Genomic DNA, 20789 nt, shown 5'->3' on the forward strand with positions numbered 1-20789 from the left:
TTTGTTCCACATGGTCATTTTGTCAGTTCACAAAACCTGTAATGATAGATAAGATAAGATAATTCTTTAATAGTCCCACAGTGGGGAAATTTCAGTTAGCATGTTCAATAGCATGGTGTCCGCAAACCAGCTATGGAAAATTTAGCCTCCAGTTTGCACACCATTCATTGCAGGCCCTGCTGTAGGCCCAAATAATGGAGAAAATACTCAAATGTGGTATTAATACAAACAGCAGAAATAAGAAAATGTATTTTAGAATATATATATTTATTACATTTTTTTTTAGGTTATAAACATAGGAAAAAGCATTTTTTATTTTTTTTTTTACCCTTTTCCCTCAGTTTTTTTTTTTAAAGTTAAATTTATTGCTTATTTTGTTATAAAACGTGAAAGCCCATTATGTTCTGAGCAAAAGGAGACCAAATACATGGAGGTTGGCAAAGTAATAGAAAAACAATTTGCAGTTAAACTGGAACATGGTTAAAACCTGAAAATGTGCCTGGTCTGGAAGGGGGGGGGGGGTAAAGGATCTGGTATGGAAGTGGTTAAACAGGAGCACATCTAAGATGTCACTGAAGGGTTAACCTAGAGACTTACCATATATGCTGGTGCACATTTACTTTCTGCAGTTTCTTCATGGGCACAGGACTCTTTAGGAACTCATACTGTTTTGGTGGCTGCACATTTGTAAGGGTAGTAACTAGAGATGAGCGAACACTAAAATGTTCGAGGTTCGAAATTCGATTCGAACAGCCGCTCACTGTTCGAGTGTTCGAATGGGTTTCGAACCCCATTATAGTCTATGGGGAACATAAACTCGTTAAGGGGGAAACCCAAATTCGTGTCTGGAGGGTCACCAAGTCCACTATGACACCCCAGGAAATGATACCAACACCCTGGAATGACACTGGGACAGCAGGGGAAGCATGTCTGGGGGCATAAAAGTCACTTTATTTCATGGAAATCCCTGTCAGTTTGCGATCTTTGCAAGCTAACTTTTCCCCATAGAAATGCATTGGCCAGTGCTGATTGGCCAGAGTACGGAACTCGACCAATCAGCGCTGGCTCTGCTGGAGGAGGCGAAGTCTAAGATCGCTCCACACCAGTCTCCATTCAGGTCCGACCTTAGACTCCGCCTCCTCCGGCAGAGCCAGCGCTGATTGGCCGAAGGCTGGCCAATGCATTCCTATGCGAATGCAGAGACTTAGCAGTGCTGAGTCAGTTTTGCTCAACTACACATCTGATGCACACTCGGCACTGCTACATCAGATGTAGCAATCTGATGTAGCAGAGCCGAGGGTGCACTAGAACCCCTGTGCAAACTCAGTTCACGCTAATAGAATGCATTGGCCAGCGCTGATTGGCCAATGCATTCTATTAGCCCGATGAAGTAGAGCTGAATGTGTGTGCTAAGCACACACATTCAGCACTGCTTCATCACGCCAATACAATGCATTAGCCAGTGCTGATTGGCCAGAGTACGGAATTCGGCCAATCAGCGCTGGCCAATGCATTCTATTAGCCCGATGAAGTAGAGCTGAATGTGTGTGCTAAGCACACACATTCAGCACTGCTTCATCACGCCAATACAATGCATTAGCCAGTGCTGATTGGCCAGAGTACGGAATTCGGCCAATCAGCGCTGGCCAATGCATTCTATTAGCCCGATGAAGTAGAGCTGAATGTGTGTGCTAAGCACACACATTCAGCACTGCTTCATCACGCCAATACAATGCATTAGCCAGTGCTGATTGGCCAGAGTACGGAATTCGGCCAATCAGCGCTGGCTCTGCTGGAGGAGGCGGAGTCTAAGGTCGGACCTGAATGGAGACTGGTGTGGAGCGATCTTAGACTCCGCCTCCTCCAGCAGAGCCAGCGCTGATTGGCCGAATTCCGTACTCTGGCCAATCAGCACTGGCTAATGCATTGTATTGGCGTGATGAAGCAGTGCTGAATGTGTGTGCTTAGCACACACATTCAGCTCTACTTCATCGGGCTAATAGAATGCATTGGCCAATCAGCGCTGGCCAATGCATTCTATTAGCGTGAACTGAGTTTGCACAGGGGTTCTAGTGCACCCTCGGCTCTGCTACATCAGATTGCTACATCTGATGTAGCAGTGCCGAGTGTGCATCAGATGTGTAGTTGAGCAAAACTGACTCAGCACTGCTAAGTCTCTGCATTCGCATAGGAATGCATTGGCCAGCCTTCGGCCAATCAGCGCTGGCTCTGCCGGAGGAGGCGGAGTCTAAGGTCGGACCTGAATGGAGACTGGTGTGGAGCGATCTTAGACTCCGCCTCCTCCAGCAGAGCCAGCGCTGATTGGTCGAGTTCCGTACTCTGGCCAATCAGCGCTGGCCAATGCATTCTATTAGCCCGATGAAGTAGAGCTGAATGTGTGTGCTTAGCACACACATTCAGCTCTACTTCATCAGGCTAATAGAATACATTGGCCAATCAGCGCTGGCCAATGCATTCTATTAGCTTGATGAAGCAGAGTGTGCACAAGGGTTCAAGCGCACCCTCGGCTCTGATGTAGCAGAGCTGAGGGTGCACAAGGGTTCAAGTGCACCCTCGGCTCTCCTACATCAGAGCCGAGGGTGCGCTTGAACCCTTGTGCAGCCTCGGCTCTGCTACATCAGAGCCGAGGGTGCGCTTGAACCCTTGTGCACACTCTGCTTCATCAAGCCAATAGAATGCATTGTCCAGCACTGATTGGCCAGAGTACGGAATTCGGCCAATCAGCGCTGGCCAATGCATCCCTATGGGAAAAAGTTTATCTCACAAAAATCACAATTACACACCCGATAGAGCCCCAAAAAGTTATTTTTAATAACATTCCCCCCTAAATAAAGGTTATCCCTAGCTATCCCTGCCTGTACAGCTATCCCTGTCTCATAGTCACAAAGTTCACATTCTCATATGACCCGGATTTGAAATCCACTATTCGTCTAAAATGGAGGTCACCTGATTTCGGCAGCCAATGACTTTTTCCAATTTTTTTCAATGCCCCCGGTGTCGTAGTTCCTGTCCCACCTCCCCTGCGCTGTTATTGGTGCAAAAAAGGCGCCAGGGAAGGTGGGAGGGGAATCGAATTTTGGCGCACTTTACCACGCGGTGTTCGATTCGATTCGAACATGGCGAACACCCTGATATCCGATCGAACATGTGTTCGATAGAACACTGTTCGCTCATCTCTAGTAGTAACTAGAGATGAGCGAGTAGTATTGTGTTGTAGTGTTATATCTCAGATATTGGCATATGTAAATGACCTTTTTGGACATGATTTGTTGTGGATTTTTGGTGTGAAATCTGCAGAAAAATACAATATATGTACAAACATTAATCTGTGTACAAAAGATTATCGCAGATGTGAGGCCGTGCTTTATTTACGTTACATATGGCAGATTTCTTCCAGCGGTTTGTCACAGTAAATTCCATGTGTTACAGATTATTTTATTTTTGCCTATACAAAAGAAAAAAGTCTTTCCATGATTTCTTACCTGCACAGCCATATGTCCAAATCTATAGGAATAATGTCCGGCAGTGTCAAGTGTGCAGCCTGATCGACACCAATGGTGTGTAACAGACCCCATACAGGCTACATTCATTTTGTACAACCATCTTGCACCTGAGGGACGCCCATTTTTGACGGCTTCTCCATACGTTCGCCATAAAGGTATATTGTCTCCACACAGACCATAATAGGAAATGACGGACTATCACGATAATGGCCACATGAATAGCCCCCATTCACTTGAATTGAATTTAATGCTGCCGAATATTACAGGCTCATTATTTACTGTCATGTGAATATAGCTTTACCCTGCCAGGGTCTGTAGGATTTCCCTTAAAGTATCCATCATTTTGCATCATTTTTCCTTCCACATGCTTCAGGCCCACTGTGGAAGGAAATTTATACACTTGAGAAAGGGCTTCCTAGCCAGAAACGCATTGTGTATCTGTTCATAATAAAGAAGTTTTTCATCCATTACCATGGGCGAGCGCTGTTTGTCTTTGCCCGAATGCTGTGAGGAGGCTGGTCCGCTATTTCTTGGTTTGAGTCCTCTTGTACACTGCTCCACACATGGTAGAAGGTTTGCCTATAGGAACCCTTTAGTTCTGTGCCATGTTGTGTTGTGGTCATTGTCAAAGTTAGTGGGCCCACACTACCATTATTTAAGTCCGTTGTTCTCATCTCTCACAGGATAAGAGCAACATTAAATGACAGATGCAGATGCAGGGAGCCCACCCTGTTGGGGCCCATCTGCATTCACCCCAATGTAAAAAAGCACGATGCTCTATTCTGATAGAAGTCGCGCAAGCAGCACTTTTACTTCTGTTACAAAAGTAAGCAAATGTGACAGAAGAATGTGTCCATCATGTCTTTGCATTATAGTCAATGAGAACGGAGGCAGGGGGTGTCCATTACTGTACTACCGTTAATGTCTGTTGCTGTTTTCCTAAAGATAGTAACGGTAGTGTGAACATACCCTTAGGGATGGAGAAATAAAAAAAGTCGTTATGCTAGGGGATGGGGGGGTTAAGGATATAGGTAAGGATATGTGGCCAATGTTGTGATAACAAAGGGAACGCTTTCACTAGACACACTACATGTCACGTAAATCAGGCTGGACGGCATTTTCTGAATGTTGCCCTGGTTTGTTACTGTACATTTCCATTGCAAAGCTTGTAGTGTGTGGACCAATTTGTCAATGAATGATATTTTATTACATAAAGACCTGGCATGATGAATAATCTTATACAGAATACCTAGTTTACAATGCATCCCTTGCACAGCCTGGAGGACACTACTTACTGTGACTGTGTGGAACTGCCTACTGACATACATTGATTTTTCTACATATGGGAAAAAACCATGCCAGGAAATCTGCAATATTACATGTTGGTTTCCTGTGCTCTGTTATGATCCCTTTTAAGGAATCAATGTAGGGTCCTAATCTCATCTAATAGATGTGTCATATGATCACCCGTAGCAGGGCTTCATATAATTAACATTAATATAATGCCTCGGTATTAAATGCTGGCCATTGATCGGGTGACGCTAGAAGTGCTTGTCTTCCATTTCTAATTTACTTGTTACAGTGCGGTCACAGGGAGCAGAAGAGAACCTGTCATCTTTCCTGACATGTCTATTTTAGCAGACGCCTGTATTTATTAGGAGATAGCAATCCTAGAGCATCTTTTCCCTATAGTCTACGTTTTGGCGACATTGGGGTGCATTCACATAGTGTGTAGTTGGGCCTAGTCAAGACTATGTCAGGAAAAAAATGCATGCAGTTCTTTTCAGTTTTCATAGATGAAAATTGTAAATGAAATAAATATACTTCAGCTATAAAATGAAGAAACTGCATGCGTTTTTTTCTGATACAGTTTTGATGCAATTTTAACAGGGCCCAGCTTCATTGTGTGAATTCATCCTTATGAATACATTGAAATTTGGATGTTACAAGACAACTGGGTCTTGCTTAATCTTAATATTTATTAAGAAAAATACAGGAAGAATAAGGCTAAATTGACATGTCCGAGGTGCCAAATGGCCGTGAATAGCTGCTAGTTTCATCTATCCCCTATACAGTGTATGGACGGCTCTGGAAAATGGACCATCTCTAATGTATTCCCTATATTCTCTATATATCCCCTATAATTTGGCAAGATGGGAAGATATCTTCATCTTTGGCTGTGTTCACATTGATGTGATGAGCCTCTGGTATATTTCCCATCACCTTTTCCTGCAAGAACAGTGGTAATTTAGGTTCCTGCTCGGAAAACAAAGGAAAACTGCACAATATCCCAGTGGTCCCCATTATATGTCTATGGGGAAAGTCGTTCACCATTTGGATTGATCATATGACTGATTTGGCATCGTGTCATGTCTTCTATTATAAATGGCCATGACACCAATGTGAACATAGCCCAAGGCCTTAGACCATCAGGTAGTGAAGTGATTTCTGTAAGCTCTCCTTTCTGTGCTCCTGGCTTGTTGCTCAATAAGTATTTTAATCAATTTCCCAAAAGGAAAGTTTAATATTTAATCAGGTCTTTAAAGAGTTAATATCTTTCGCTCTGCTGATTTATTTCATAGGTCTCGCCCCTACTGTCTAATTCATGGCAGATCTCAGCATCTAGTAATTGGGTGAAAGGGCGCATTGCAGGGAGTAATCCGAGTACCAAACATTGAAAATTGCATGGTTGTGGTTATATACATGGAGGATGGGAACGTGACCTTGACCATTGTAACCAGTGAGTTGCAGTCTATTGTTTCGTTGTCTTAAAGTCAGCATGTACAGGCCAAGACCTCAGAAGATGGATACATAGCATATAATCGGTTATACGTATAGTATTGGACTGCAGATTTTACTGTGACGTGCACACTGTATAGCTTATAGGTGATGTCCTGCATTATAGCCCGTCTCTTACTGAACTTTTATTGGATCTTGAGCTTGAAATCTTGATCAAAATGTCTTGGAGAAATCAGTCCCAACTCCAGAGCCCTGGGTATAAGTAGATTAATGCAGTGTTAGGTTACATTCACACTACCGTTATGAATAGGTAACAAAATAAAACCTCCAGCGCCAAAAGTGGTTGATATTAAAACTTCACCTTTACTTCATCCAATTAAAAATGTATACAAAATGGATCCACTCCGTAATAAAAAGGCATAGCTTACGCGTTTCGGGGCTGCATAGTATGCCCCTTACTCATAGCCTGCTATCAAACAACTGAACACATCTTAAATAGCTAGTTAACTCCTCCCATGTGTGGGTTCGATTTTAACCCTCCACGCACAATGCAAACAATACCATACAACTGGTAACGCCGCCACCGCCAAAGTTCAAACATCATTATATCGCAAGCCTACCTCAGGTAACACCACGCTATTGGCTTCCAGCTGCCATCCACCCCACACTATTAAATCTGTGCCGGTAGGGGAGTTGACTCGTACCAAACGAGCCTGTTCAGATGATGCGGTTTTTAAAGAACAATCACAGGTAACATTAAGAAGGTTAAGAGATCGCCAATATCCCACATGGACCCTTAAAAGGGCTGAACAGATTGTTTCCATTAAGGATCGTGGGTCTCTTTTAGAGGATAAATCTTCCTCGATGAAAAATAAAAAATCCCTTTTGTATTTTTCAACACCATACAGCCCTCAATATAATCAGGTAGTTCAAGTCATAAAAAGGAACCTACCAATTTTAGAAACTGATCCTGTTGTCAAAAATATCTTGCAGGTGGGTGTTAGATTTGTCCCAAGTAGGGGCATGTCATTAGCAGACCACTTATCGCCGAGTTTGTATGTCTCTCATGACAAGCAGGAATCTACTTGGCTGGGAACTGTGGGTTTCTATAAATGCGCATGTATTAGATGCGATATAATGATGTTTGAACTTTGGCGGTGGCGGCGTTACCAGTTGTATGGTATTGTTGCATTGTGCGTGGAGGGTTAAAATCGAACCCACACATGGGAGGAGTTAACTAGCTATTTAAGATGTGTTCAGTTGTTTGATAGCAGGCTATGAGTAAGGGGCATACTATGCAGCCCTGAAACGCGTAAGCTATGCCTTTGTATTACGGAGTGGATCCATTTTGTATACATTTTTAATTGGATGAAGTAAAGGTGAAGTTTTAATATCAACCACTTTTGGCGCTGGAGGTTTTATTTTGTTATCTATTGTATATCGTATCCTCTTCAGTTGGGGATCTATCCGGAGCAGCCTATAAAAGTATGTTTTTCATTCCTTTCCCATTCATTTTTTGGGTTTGAGCGTTTTTTTGGCAATATATTTATCTGTGGACCGTTATGAATATCTGTTTCTGTCATCCATCAAAGGATCAGAGCAACAGATATTAACTATAACTGAGTAACGAACATAGACAGAGCCCCCTATGTCTGTTTCTCTTCCCACTGACTGTAATGTAAAAAACATGATGGACACTTTCTTCCATCATATTTGTTTACATTTGTAATAGAAGAAAAAATTCTGCATACAAAACTTCTCTTCTGACAGAGAAGTAAAAAACATGATGGAAGAAAAATTCTCTTATGATATTTACATTGGGGAGAATGTAGGGGGACATCTGACAGAGGGGCTTGAATCTTCACCCGTCATTTCATGTCCGTTATTCTTATCCTGTGGTGGATGAGCCCACAGGCATTAAATAATGGTAGTGGCAACACACCTTTACTTGAACAATTGTTTGGTGTACTTACATAGTCAGACACATATTGGCAGTTAGTCACACTGGCCATTCTTGTCCAGTGAAACAAGGCAAAGGACTAATGATCTTCCAAAGAACATTCGTTTTGAAGAAAGATCCTACATAGAATGAGCTTTTCTGTCTATTGAGTGAAAATTTCAAACATGGCCAGCATCTTTCCAGACAGTGGTAATGTTTCTCCAAGTAAATGCTCTGTCAGATAAAAATTAAAAGTTTAGTTACGCATTACATCCATGACCAGTAAACAAGTGCAGATGTGAATCCAGCCTTAAAGATAAGATAAGATAATCCTTTAATAGTCCCACAGTGGGGAAATTTCAGTATGTTGCAGCAGCATAGTAATACAGATACAGGATAATACACAGTGATATATTACGGAAGTAGACACACATATGCTGAGAAGAGAAGATATACTAGGAGTCCATAGCAGCTAAGGAACAGAAGAAGAAAGAAAGAAGGAAGACTTCATAGTCATAATCATTAGTTCTCTGTGCGGAGAGATCTTCGCTTGGCCTGATGTAGATTATGTAGCCTGGTCGCGGTTGGAAGGAAGGACTTGCGATAGCGCTCCTTCTCACACTTGGGGTGAAGCAGTTGGTCACTTACAGTGCTGCCAAGTCCCATCAAGGTCCCATACATGGGGTGGGATTTATTCTCCCACATGGAGCTCACCACGGACAGTATCCTTCTGTCACCCACCACCTGTACTGGGTCAAGGGGGCTCCCCAGGACAGAGCTGGCCCTTCTGATCCGCCTGTCAAGTCTGTTTCTGTCCCTGGTTGATATACTGCTAGAGGTAGAGCCTGCTGTGGCACTTTCTGTGCAGCGCCTCCAGGTGATCAGCCCATTCTAATGTATTACACCCAGATACTTATAGGTCCTGACTATCTCAATACATGTTCCTTGGATCTCCACCGGGGTCGGAGCACTTCTCTGTTTAATAAAGTCCACCACTATCTCCTTGCTCTTCCCAGCATTAATCCTGACGTGGTTCCGCTGATACCATTCCACAAAATCCCGGTTTGATTCTCTGTATTCCCTATCGTCGCTATCAGTGATAAGGCCGACTATAGCAGAGTCATCGGAGTACTTCTGTAAGTAACAGATGGATGAGTTATGCCTAAAGTCAGCAGTGTACAGTGTGAAGAGAAATGGGGCAAGAACTGTACCTTGTGGTGCCCCCGTACTACAGATCACAGTGTCAGACACACAGTCCTGGGCTCTCACATACTGAGGGCGGTTAGTCAGGTAGTCTAGGATCCAGTTGGACAGGTGATGGTCCACACCACCAAGGTTCAGCTTCTCCCTCAGTAGCCCTGGCTGAATGGTGTTGAACGCACTGAAGAAATCAAAGAACATTATCCTCACAGTGTTCCTGGGTTTCTCCAGGAGAGAGAGAGCTCTGTGAAGAAGGTGAATGATGGCATCATCTACCCCAATGCCCGGCCGATAGACAAACTGGAGGGGGTCCAGAGCAGAGCTCACTAGGGGGCGTAGGGGTGTCAGGACCAGTCTCTCTAGGACCTTCATCAGGTGGGATGTCAGTGCTCAGGGTAGTCATTGTAGCCCATCGGGTTGGGTTTCTTTGGGACTGATACCACACAAGATGTTTTCCACAGTTGAGGTACCACTCCCAGCTTTAGACTCATATTGTACATGTGCGTAATAATGCCACACAGCTGGTCACTGCACATTTTAAGAATCCTTAAACCCTTAAAGGGATATTGTAATTCCAGTCCATCTCCTAGTCACAGGATAGGGACTAACTATGTGACTGCTGGAGGTAGCTGAGCTCTGGCCTAACTATAAAGGACTCAACTGCAGCCAGGCCTAGAAGTCAGGATTGTGCATAGGTCACCCTCACTACACTAATTCTGAAACTCGTTTGATCTCTGTTCAGATTTCCTTTGATGTCTTGCAGTCTTTGCATAGTGAATGCACTACCCCTGCTGTCTGGATTGGGACACAGATTTATGACGCACAGACTTATCTGCCCTATTGATATGAATGGAGTATCAGTGTACATACTTGGCCGGCTGCTCCTTCTGTAGGAGTGACATGGAACCCCTGTTCTTATGATAGTGGGAGTTTCGGATCATATCCTGTCCTGTGGATAGAGGATAACCTCTAATCATCAGAATAACCCTTTAAGCCTGCCATGGCCTCACTTAATAACCAGTCTCAAGAACATCAAGGAAGTAGCAGATCCTTATTTTCTACCAACACTGAGGCTACTGTATTTGCTGGTTGTCTCCATGTCTTGCCCATTATGTTGGTAAGACTTAGTATTCCTGTGTCTCCAATAATATTAGACAATCTACAGTAGGTTAATAAATTGAAAAACCATCCCATGAGTGGTTCTGCCATACTTGTGAGGTATACAATGTGCCAGGTTGGTTTCTCTTTAAGAGTGTGGGCACTGAGCCTCTTTGCAGCGGTGGTGCGTGGTGTTCTGCTTACTGCTGTGTTGTTCCCTTGACAACCCACAATTTAACTTTAGAAATTACCTGGGGAGGGGCAGACGTACAATGTAAAGGACATAATCGCTTTCCAAGCAAAACTGTTACAATAATATAAAGTACAAAGGAACACTAACCTCTAAGTGTGTTTAAAATGTGGTTTTACCTATAATTGCACTTTTTTAAAAAAAATTGCATGTCGTAAATGGCTTCCTTTGTTGCCGCTAGCTTTATTATATATATATATATATATATATATATATATATATATATATATATATATAGTGTGTGTATTTATTTTTTTCTTGTGGGCAATTACATTCTATTGAGTAACTTTTTGTGCTGTAACTTTTATGGGCATCTAAGCTTGATATCAACTTAGAGGCAATCGGATACAAACTTGTGCCCATGTTCACCTGGTGCGGTTTTTTGTGCAGTTGATGGTAGTATAACAATATTGGACATGAAAAGGTAGTGCAGTCACATAATAACTTGAGGAAACATAGGAAATGGTAAGGAAAACTAAAACAAACATATAGTAAACGTATAGTATAGTATAGAAAACATTTCTTATCCACATATACACTTGTGTTCTAGTGGCAATATTTTAGAAGATGTTCATATTTAGAGCAAGAGACCCCACTACATGGGCGTTTTTTTCCCATCGTACTTGCTGACATAATAGCCGTCTGTGTATATGAATGCATTTTGAGAGTGACTGGCCAACCAACAGGCCTGCCATTTGAGACAAGTGTAAGCATATTCAGTTTTTTGACAGATATGTTCTATATTTGTCCAGAATCAACACCTCAATTTTTATTAGACTTTAAAAAAATAAAAATAAATCAATCATAGACACCCGAATTATAAAATGGAGGACACTCAGGACACTCATGATGAACGCTGTCTTGCATGCACGACTTTTTATTCTGTTACAAAAGTAAGCAAATATTGTGGAAGACAGTGTCTGTTTAATACTCAGAGTATCCGCAGACCAGGAAATCCAAAGATGCACCAGATTTAGGATATTGATGTCTCTAACTTTTCACCTGGAAAACATTTCTGAAATCTTTAGTTTTCCATAAATATAATTAAGTTTTTAATGAGTTGGAAGTTGTCTTCTCCAGCAGAAGTCACGTGTAAAGGCTGGGTGAGGTCACATCTATGTTGGAGTTTCTGTCGGAAACTCCGTAGCAGAAATCGCTGAGATTTGATGGAGAAGAAAGTCTTGAATTGTAACTTGTTGTAGCGGTCCAGCTCTCTGTTGTTCGGGGGCCCCGATGGACCCGAGAGCCTGGATGGCGCTAGTGTGAACCTAGTGTCACCAAAATGAACCTCCAAATGTATATTTGAGTAAACTGACCATTTTCTGTTACTATTGGAATCTATGAAGGTTAATAGACTTTCTATCTTCAAGGCTTCTTTCACATGAGCTATCTGTTTTGCGGACTAGGAATTGTAGAGTTGGTTCTTGCTGATTTTTATTACTGTTCAGTTTGCTTCATTTTGAGTAAATGTTGCTGCCAGATTCCTTTTCTTCTAAAATTACATGAGACAAGTGGCAGATGCTAGTATTATAAGGTTTTGTGATATTGCCAGAGTAACAGGAAAAATCTGTAATTACTTTTTCTTTTAATATACAATGAAGATGCAGCAAACTAATGCTACAGCTTCCGTAGTGGGCCAGTTCCTTAGTCCAGCGAGATCAATATCCGGACTCTTAGTATAGGTAGTTTTCTTACTCGGAAATTGACTCTTATAAGTGATATATTTATTTCCAGAATGTTACATTTACTTTTTCTTTTTTTTTCTCCCTGCAGTTAATCTAAGATCTATGGCTAGAGTTTAAGATACTCAGTAGAGAATAGTTTGTATCATTCTGACATTTTATAGGCTCCCCCATGCTGGATGAGTGGTGTTACTCCTGTGTTGACACTGCCATGTACCACGTTTCGATGTTGAGGAGGGGAAGATTTTGTTCCTTCAGCCCATTACTGTTCAAGCTTTGAAGGGCATGGACAAAGTCATAGTATTGATTCTAGTTGTAAGGAAACGCAGAGGAACCGGAGACTTAATGGATGACTCGCCTGTGAAATAGACTCGTTCTGCGGAGTTGGCTAAATCCAGGGAAGAGCGATCATTAGCAGGAATAACACTGCGACCATAGAAAATACCACATTCACAGGCCTTTGTTCAGTCAAATACATTCAGAAGATAAATATAGGGGTTGTTTATGGCCTAGAAATCTGTCATAGACAGCAGTGATAAAGATAGCAGGGCTGTTCATTTATCCAGTGTGCAAGAAATACACTGTTCAGGCCCTGTTCACATCATGTTAGTGAGCTACATTTAGGATGTAAGCTGGAAAAAAGCACCTGGCATACATGCCAAGTGTATATATACTTCTCCATTTACCCAACAAAGGGGAAAAGCGTATTCTACTTATCTCCATTATCATACCTCCCAACCGTCCCGATTTCCGCGGGACAGTCACGATTTGGGTGACATGTCCCGCGGTCCCGGTTGGAGGGAGGTATGTCCCGATTTCAACTCAGATCTGCGTCCAGAGGACGCAGATCTGAGTTGAACACATATGCGGCTGAAGCAAGGAGCTGACACAGGTCAGCTCCTCGCTTCGCCTCTGCCCGCCTCTCTCCCTGACACATGCGGCTGAAGCTGCTCGCTTCGCCGCTGCGTCTCTCTCTCGCTGACACATGCGGCTGAAGCGAGGAGCTGACCTGTGTCAGCTCCTCGCTTCCCTGCTACCGCCGGCTCCTGGCTTGTAGACGCGATGTACAAGCCAGGAGCCGGCGGCAGCGGTGAAGCGAGGAGCTGACACAGGTCAGCTCCTCGCTTCAGCGGCATGTGTCAGCGAGAGAGAGACGCAGCGGCGAAGCGAGCACGCGAGCAGCTTCAGCCGCTTGTGTCAGGGAGAGAGGCGAGCAGAGAGCGGCGAGGGAGCGGAGGAGAAGGTAAGTTTAATGTGGAGGTGGAACGTGAATCTGGGGGCAGATGAAGGAGAGGACGGCATGACACTGGGGGCAGAGATGGAGAGGACGGCATGACACTGGGGGCAAAGATGTGGGGACATGAATCTGGGGGCAGAGATGGAGGGACATGAATCTGGGGGCAGAGATGGCGGACATGAATCTGGGGGCAGAGATGGGGGACATGAATCTGGGGGCAGAGATGGAGAGGACATGAATCTGGGGGCAGAGATGGAGGGACATGAATCTGGGGGCAGAGATGTGGGGACATGAATCTGGGGGCAGAGATGGGGGACATGAATCTGGGGGCAGAGATGGAGGGGACATGAATCTGGGGGCAGAGATGGAGGGACATGAATCTGGGGGCAGAGATGGAAGAGGGACATGAAACTGGGGGCAGATGAAGGGTGTATATGAAACTGGGGGAGAGATAGAGGGGGGGACATATAATTTACGGGTGACTGTAGGAGGATTATACTGTGTGCGGGCACATGAAAAATTAACGAGTGGGCGGAGTTAACACAAAAGTGGGCGGGGCTAAATTTGCCGCGGCACGCTATGCGCGCCGCACATTTTATCCCTCTTTCGGTTCTTCAAAAGTTGGGAGGTATGCATTATTATTATGTATTACATAGTACTGTGCTGTACATTTGTGAAGGGGTTCACATACAATGTACAATAAACACAAAACTAACAAGTAGATACTTGTAGAAAAGAGGACTCTGCCTACAGGCTTAGTCTTGTATGGTAATAAATCATTGCATACACTGAGCAACTACAAGGCCCAGCACAATGTAAGTCTCTGATGTCCTGTACAGATTATAGTATAGGAGAGTATGTCGCTGGGCGCAGGGACTCCTCGCAGATTAGATAACTATATTGCTAGGAGTCCCTCTCTCAGCATACTGTTCAGACCACTAAATCCAGCCAACAAACAGGCCGAGTTTTACAGGTGAAGCTCAGTCGTGTGACTGTAAGGATAGTGATGTGTCTGTACAATGGGATGTATTGCATCAGTCCATCTGACACTGGTGTTTGTCTTCACTTGGTCTCAAAACGTGATGAGAATAGTCTTAGGCTAAATTCACATAATTCACTAGGAGGAATTTATCAATCCTTCTACACAAGTTTTCTGGTGTAAAGGGATGATATGGTGGCGCACATATGGCTCAGGGCCCTTTCTTGTGACAATCCCCGTTTTCGCCTTCTCCCTTTGTTGTGTGACTATGGGTGGGCAGGACAGTGGACTTAGACTTGTTCATCCCAGAGTAAAATATTGTATCTACGCATTGTGCATTGTATGCAACTATGTCAGAAAACTGAAGTAACAGTATTAATCTTATGTAATCTTTTCCACTGTGTTTCACTTATTAACTACATTACAACTGGCAGGTAATAAATGAGTGCACTTATCCTTCTGACCTCATATATGACCCTTGCTGTACTATGCCTGTTAATATGTAATCTCTTCCTGCAATATGTTGTATTAAATTATCGTCTGTTGGCAGGATTTGTCCTTTTACGTGTTATCCTTTACAGCTACACATCATGGCATCATTGCTTCAGAGACCATTTTTTAAAAATGTAGATTGTGAGCCCCATATAGAGCTCACAATCTACATTTTTCCCTATCAGTATGTCTTTGGAGTATGGGAGGAAATCCAGGCAAACACGAGAAGAACATACAAACTCCTTGCAGATGTTGTTCCTGGCGGGATTCAAACCCAGGACTCCAGCACTGCAAGGCTACAGTGCTAACCACTGAGCCACCGTGTTGCCCCCGCTTCAGATACCGTGGCCCTTTCTTCTGTTCTGTGTTCCCTAAAAGTCCTGCATGTCAGTGCAATTACTGATATAAGTAAGAGGGTAAGAGATCCTGAGGAACAATCGCATGTATGGTCCAGTCGAAACGGTCCAGCCGATGTGACCACCTGAATGGTTTTACTAGGACCTCATTTCTAGATTTATATGCGGAGATTTCTTTAATGGAGTCCAGAAAGGTGTCCAGAAATTTGCTCAGTATCTCAATCTGTTGGGTCCATGGACATCCTAATGTGTCACATATCACAATACCTGACTAGGCTGTTATCATATTGGACTAGTCTTTGCAGTACTCTATTATCTGGGAAACCATGTCTAGATGAACAATGCCTAGATATGGACATAAATATACAGTAATGTACAGAGGTATTAAGGACGTTTTCAGTAGTGGGAATTATTGGGCTTTTTGTGTTATATTGTCTGTAGCACCATTATAAGAGCTCTATCTCAATTTAGTCTCCAGACTAGACATATTAATGGCTTTTAGGTTATTATCTGATTTATCACAGACATTACTTATGGATTAACCTTTGATATCTCACAGTATAGATTGAATGGTTAAGTCTCATGTCATTTCAGCCCTTTATAAAGGTGTGTCGTCAGTCCATCGTGAATGCAAATAATCTATATCTATATATTTATTTTTTTAGGGGAAAACATTGAAGGTCTGCGGGAGAATGACTATCTCTTAATTCACTCGTGTCGGCAGTGGACCACCATCACAGCCCACAGTTTAGAAGAGGGGCATTATGTCATAGGTCCAAAGATTGAGATTCCTGTGCACTATGGAGGTATGTCTACAAAAATACCACTACTTCTTTTATAGCTATAAGTTATCGAGCCTCTTACCTCTGGGCAGTTTATGTAATGAGTTACGAGTTCCACCTTCAATAAAGAATCTGACATGTTTTTCCATGTTGTTGTGGCTGCTTTGATATTGTGCATTGCATACCATTGATGGATATGCTGCTTAATGCAGCGTTGTACAGAGCTGTAATTGCTCACTTCAGTCCCTGTCACATTTTTCCCTTACACACACTATGTGCACAGAAGTAATGGGGCTTATGCCAATTGTCCCATTTCTATGATTTCTATGTTTCTTTTTGGAAATTTTCATTAGATTTTAATAACAATCAAAGTGAGTGACAAACTTTCAGATTGTCCACCTGTACATTATTTGTACTCCAAACAGACATATCTATGAGCATAGAATACATGTGACTGCCACGTAGTTTGACATTTCAGATGGTCTGGGATATCAGTCAGTGAATTTACTTGCTCAGCATATATAAACTGATCAGAGTAACATTGTATAGGGAACAGGAGCTCCATTTCAGATCAAGACATAGTTAAAGAGGTATATCAAGACTTTACTACTGATGACCTCTCCTTAAGATCAGATTGGTGGGGATCAAACGCACAGCACCTCAACCAATTGGCTGTTCATAGAAGCCACCGTGAACTGGAGCCGTCACAGGTCAGTGCATTGTGTAGTACCTATGCCTTGTTATTGCTGCTCTACCCAATTCAAGTCAGTGGGGCCGAGCTTGCAGTATCTAGCCTGACTGCTACACTCTGTATAGAGATGTACTAGTTCTGGTGCAAACTACTGGAAGTTAGATCCCCCTCCCCCACCTATCTGATATTGATCCTATATCCTAAGATTAGGTCATCCATATAAGTCTTGGAATATCTCTATAAAGAAGACATTTTGCCACCTCCACCAACTCCATCTCCTTGCATCCTTCAATAGGTGGTGATGCAAGGATTCCCACACCGTTAGAATTTTTTCCCCTACCCCCTGTGTTCCTGAGCAATGTACTGTATAGACTAGCACAATGGCAAAGATGATGGCGCCTTTACAGTGGAAAGAAGCTGACGGTGCCCATGCTTCTGAATCAAAATTTTGCACACTGCATTACCATTAATAACATTATCATTACAACTAATAACACTATAATTTTTGTTTCCTGACTTGCGAATGCTACATTTTTACAAATGATATTATTTTCTGTTTAGTACAAAGTAACATAGTACATTCCAGATCTACTCCTCATTTCACTATGACATTGCCAGCAGAGTTGATAATAACTTCTTTGTATCTGGTGAGTCCTCATCGCAGTGTTTTATGTAAGGCACAGTACTGCTCTTTGGGACATGATACTGAGATGTCTCCTCTCTGCTCCTGGCTTCATCTATGTAACACCCCTGCTATGAAAACCTTAGAAGGAAAAAGTAAATGAAACCATTCTGACAACAGGGCAATAAATGAATTGGCAGTAGTGTGATGTATATGTTCTTTGCTGCGTTTGTTGATCGGTGTTTCGCTATGTTTGACCCTAGCCATAGTCAAAGTTTGCAACTTGGATTTTGTAGTTTTGTGTTCATGGGACATTTGCAGTTCCTATGTTGATGACATTATAGTTATTAGCTATAATTGCCTGTCAATAGTCCGAATGGTTTCCTAGAGGGTTGTTATGATACATTTGTAATCTCCAGGTCGATAGTAACATGATAAGCTGTCTAGGATCTAAACTGCAGGATGATGGATACATATTGTTTGGTGCCTGGTAATAACATCCAGGTTTCCTTAGTCATTTAGTCATGGTTAGCTATTAACACTGTGGTTAATGATCATTGTGGTTATAAATCTCCAGCCTTTATAGCTATTTATTATCTCCGTTTTCTGTCTTACATCACTTCACTTTAGTTACTTTCTTGATTTCCTCAATTATCCAAAAAGATTTCTCAGTTAAATGATCTGTTGTATCAGTTTAACCCCTTTAACACTGACGTCTAATCCTCTGGATGGGCTCACACCTAACATTGCATATTTGCCAAAACTGCCTATAGATCTTATCATTGGGAAGAGTGACCCATCTACGGGAAAAGCTATTGAATAAAGTCTCACCATACTGTATCTGTTTAGCAGTCAGATTTTATTTCCAAATGTGTCTCAGGTTTATTAAGGCTAAGGATTGTAGGCAACAATGCCAGTCATTCACATTGAGGAGGATTTGGATATATGGATTCTTTCTCCTAAATCCTTTTTATCCAATGCAAGTGAATAGGGTATATTAAGCCTCATTCACATGCAGTGAATACAATTTGTGCAGATATTCCATAGGACTAGCTTTGATGCTAGTCCATAGTCATGGCAATTTTGCAGCAGTAATGTGAATGTCGACCTCATATTACGGTCACGGATTCTCTTGTAGACAGATATTTGATTTGCTAAAGAACAAATCGGAGATGCCTGAACATACATTACAGGAAAAAGACCATTGTTCACTTATAGTAATTTACATAAGAGATGACACAATATGTACAAAGTGTAAAAATATTAGTATTTGGCACATGTATAAACCCAGAGCAGTCTAACTGGTTACCATTGCTCAGGACCGCTGTTTTTTTGTTGTTGTTGGGGTTGTTGTCCAGTTTCATATTTATCAAAATGATTCTCTTTATTCTGGCCATGACCCATAGCAGAGCACTCTATATACGCTATATTTCTTGGATTGGTTGGATTAGACTTTGTGCAAAAAAGCTTTCTGTGTCTTCACTCAATTGTCATAGTGTTTGTAAGAACTAGAAAATTGCAAGGAAATTTTCCGATATGATAAAACCACAAGAAACGTTCAAGTGCTCCAGACCTTCTATCAGTTCTTGGTTTCAAGACGGTAATAGATAAAGCTTTTTATACTTGTATGTATGTCTGTACGATGGTTAAACGTTTGTGGTCCAGATGGTTTTACTTATCACACAATGACACAGTGACGTTTGCCTACAGCTCTTATCACATTGTGGAATTCCCACTAGGTCTAAGTGAGAACAGGAGGGAATGACGGCAACAAAAACTTATGCATTATTTATATCTCTTACTTGGGGCCTGCTTAGGGGTACTTCACATGGCGCAAATTTTCCTAGCTGAAAATTCAGCTTCGGGAAATGAAATTCCAAATTCCGCACCTGCCAGGTATTTTCTGTCTGAAGATCAAATATGATAAAAATCCATATCTGAGTGGAATGAAATGAATGGAGGATGTTTTGGGACAGAATTTGGAGCTGATTTTGATGAAGAGGGCTCTGTCTGTGTCTATTACTCTTCTACTATTAATGTTGGTTGTTTTCATTCTATGATGAAGGCAACAGTCTGCAATAATGATAATGTGAACATGCCCTAAGCCACCCTAAGAATATATTCTTTGCTCTATATAACTTTCTCTTTAGTCTGATGTCTTCTTTGCATCTGAGGAAGGGGTGCACTCTGTGTAGTGCCTCACACCCCAAAATGTGTAATCTGAGTCATTAAATATAGTGAATTTTATTCCACTACTTATTGGGATTATTCATTCCTTGTGGAGCGCATAGCCTGGTATAGCCACTCAACAAGGGATTTGTTCTTTAGTCTTGACGGCCATTTTTTTTTTCTGTCTCATGGAAGTTTTAGAACTAAAACAGTCAGATTGAACATAATAAATGGCCAAAACCCCCTCCCCTTGCACACCAGATGCTCAGTTTTAAAGTTTAATGCCTCCAATTTTGACCTTCTGGTCAGTGATCTTTATGTAGTATGCAAGCAGATACTGTCACAAGTATATTTACTCACGGGCCCTTTGTCAGTAGGAATATACTGGAGATTCACAGAGCCATGTCATTTCTAGTGTATAGAATGCAGTTATTACAGTATGGGTTTAATTTAGTGTGTGTCCCCCTGACTGCAGCAATGTACTTCATAGATGCCCTGTACGTTGTGTGACGTGCGCATTGTGTGCGAGCCGGAGCAGCTGGGACATGATCTGTGGGCTGATCTGAGTGGGTTGTTAAAAACTTGTTAAGACCAGTTTGATTAGTTAATGCTTTTTATAATAGGTGTTCATTACTTGACTGCATCCTATTATTAGAGGGGATGGCGTTGCAAACGTTTGTGTGTTCATCTATGTTTCCATTTGTTGTGTACATTTCTTCTGCAAGTTATTTGGAAGTCAGAGGAACAGCTCACATGGACATGGCAGGATTAACTCATCAGCCATCGTCTGTAATTGGTGTATAATATGAGCTTGTCATGTCGCAGGATTATTTAGTGAAAGATTGAAGGGAGTGTATACATAATGCGTCCTTCCCTGCTTCACAACAAAACTCATATTCTCCCAGTGATCTGGTGAAATGGCAAGTTATACATTGAAGACGACTTGTCTGTTCTCCTGACATGTTTGTTTAAGCCAATACATAAAATAAATAAGAATTCTGGAACATCTTTTCTTGAGGTGCCCGCACA

The 20789-nt window shown here is 42.2% G+C and overlaps 1 protein-coding gene across 1 annotated transcript in view; it reads left to right on the forward strand.

The window, feature by feature from the left end:
* Nucleotides 1-20789, forward strand: part of GAREM1 (GRB2 associated regulator of MAPK1 subtype 1) — a 99663-nt gene that overhangs the window by 5086 nt on the left and 73788 nt on the right. The window contains exon 2 of the mRNA XM_075270516.1: nt 16162-16302. Coding sequence (XP_075126617.1) covers nt 16162-16302 — 141 coding nt within the window. The remainder of the gene's footprint in view (nt 1-16161; nt 16303-20789) is intronic.

This window comes from Leptodactylus fuscus, chromosome 4, assembly GCF_031893055.1.
Source record: "Leptodactylus fuscus isolate aLepFus1 chromosome 4, aLepFus1.hap2, whole genome shotgun sequence".
NCBI classification, from domain to species: domain Eukaryota; kingdom Metazoa; phylum Chordata; class Amphibia; order Anura; family Leptodactylidae; genus Leptodactylus; species Leptodactylus fuscus.